The following is a 696-nucleotide window of genomic DNA, read 5'->3' as shown; positions in this document are numbered from 1 at the left end:
ACATATCCTTTCCCTCGGTGACCTCTAATTCTCATGGGTATTGTTTTTCAAGCCACTCTGCCTTCATTGGCTTTGGTATATTTCTTCAAATATTTAATTCTAAGTAGAACTTTTTATATCGTTACAGATCCTAAGAGTTGGAAGATCTTGAGCAAGAGAAAACAAGGGCTGGCAAAGGAGACACCAGTAATTAAGGTGGGGAAACCTGGCCTCTAGGCTGACAGCCATGGCTGAGGTGGGAGGGGGATTGGCAGCGGGGGACCCCACGTGACCTCTGGGACCCGGGGCACCGCCGACCCCGCCCCTCTGCCCGCCGCCGGGGGCGCATGCGCAGCCCGTATTAGTGATGGAGGAGAGAAGATGGCGGAAGAGGAGTGAGTGACTTGCTGGTGACTGATGTCGTAACCGGGGGTGGGGGTGGGGGGCGAGTGGGGCAGCGACACGTCCCCCAGGGGTTGAGCTCAGGGCTCTTTAGCAGGCAGTGCAGGAAAAGGGAGACCCGAGAGTCATCTTATACTGGAGGAGACCGCTTGGCCCTGGTCTGGGACCGATGCGAGCTAGAAGGGTCCAGTTATCCTCCTAGCGGGAGCTGCCCTTCCGCTGTCAGGTCCGGGATTGGCAGGGCCTTGAGCGAGTGGTAACCTCTGTGACCCCGGCCGTTGGGGTTCTTGCGGGAAACCTGGTCCGGTGAGCTCC

The 696-nt window shown here is 57.6% G+C and overlaps 1 protein-coding gene across 2 annotated transcripts in view; it reads left to right on the top strand.

Annotated features, from left to right (window-relative positions):
* The first annotated feature begins 314 nt into the window (after window positions 1-314).
* The window catches only part of Phc3 (polyhomeotic homolog 3), a 66,205-nt gene continuing 65,823 nt past the window's right edge, over window positions 315-696 (top strand). The window contains exon 1 of one of the 2 annotated variants that reach the window (XM_010632366.3): window positions 315-374. In XM_010632366.3, coding sequence (XP_010630668.1) covers window positions 361-374 — 14 coding nt within the window. In that variant the 5' untranslated portion in view covers window positions 315-360. Of the gene's footprint in view, window positions 390-696 lie in introns of both variants that reach the window. The other variant, XM_010632362.3, reaches the window with a different exon arrangement.

This window comes from Fukomys damarensis, unplaced genomic scaffold, assembly GCF_012274545.1.
Source record: "Fukomys damarensis isolate Sample0158 unplaced genomic scaffold, DMR_v1.0_HiC HiC_scaffold_12, whole genome shotgun sequence".
NCBI lineage: Eukaryota > Metazoa > Chordata > Mammalia > Rodentia > Bathyergidae > Fukomys > Fukomys damarensis.
The sequence above is the reverse complement of the archived record's forward strand: the minus strand, read 5'-3'. Positions and strand labels throughout refer to the sequence as shown.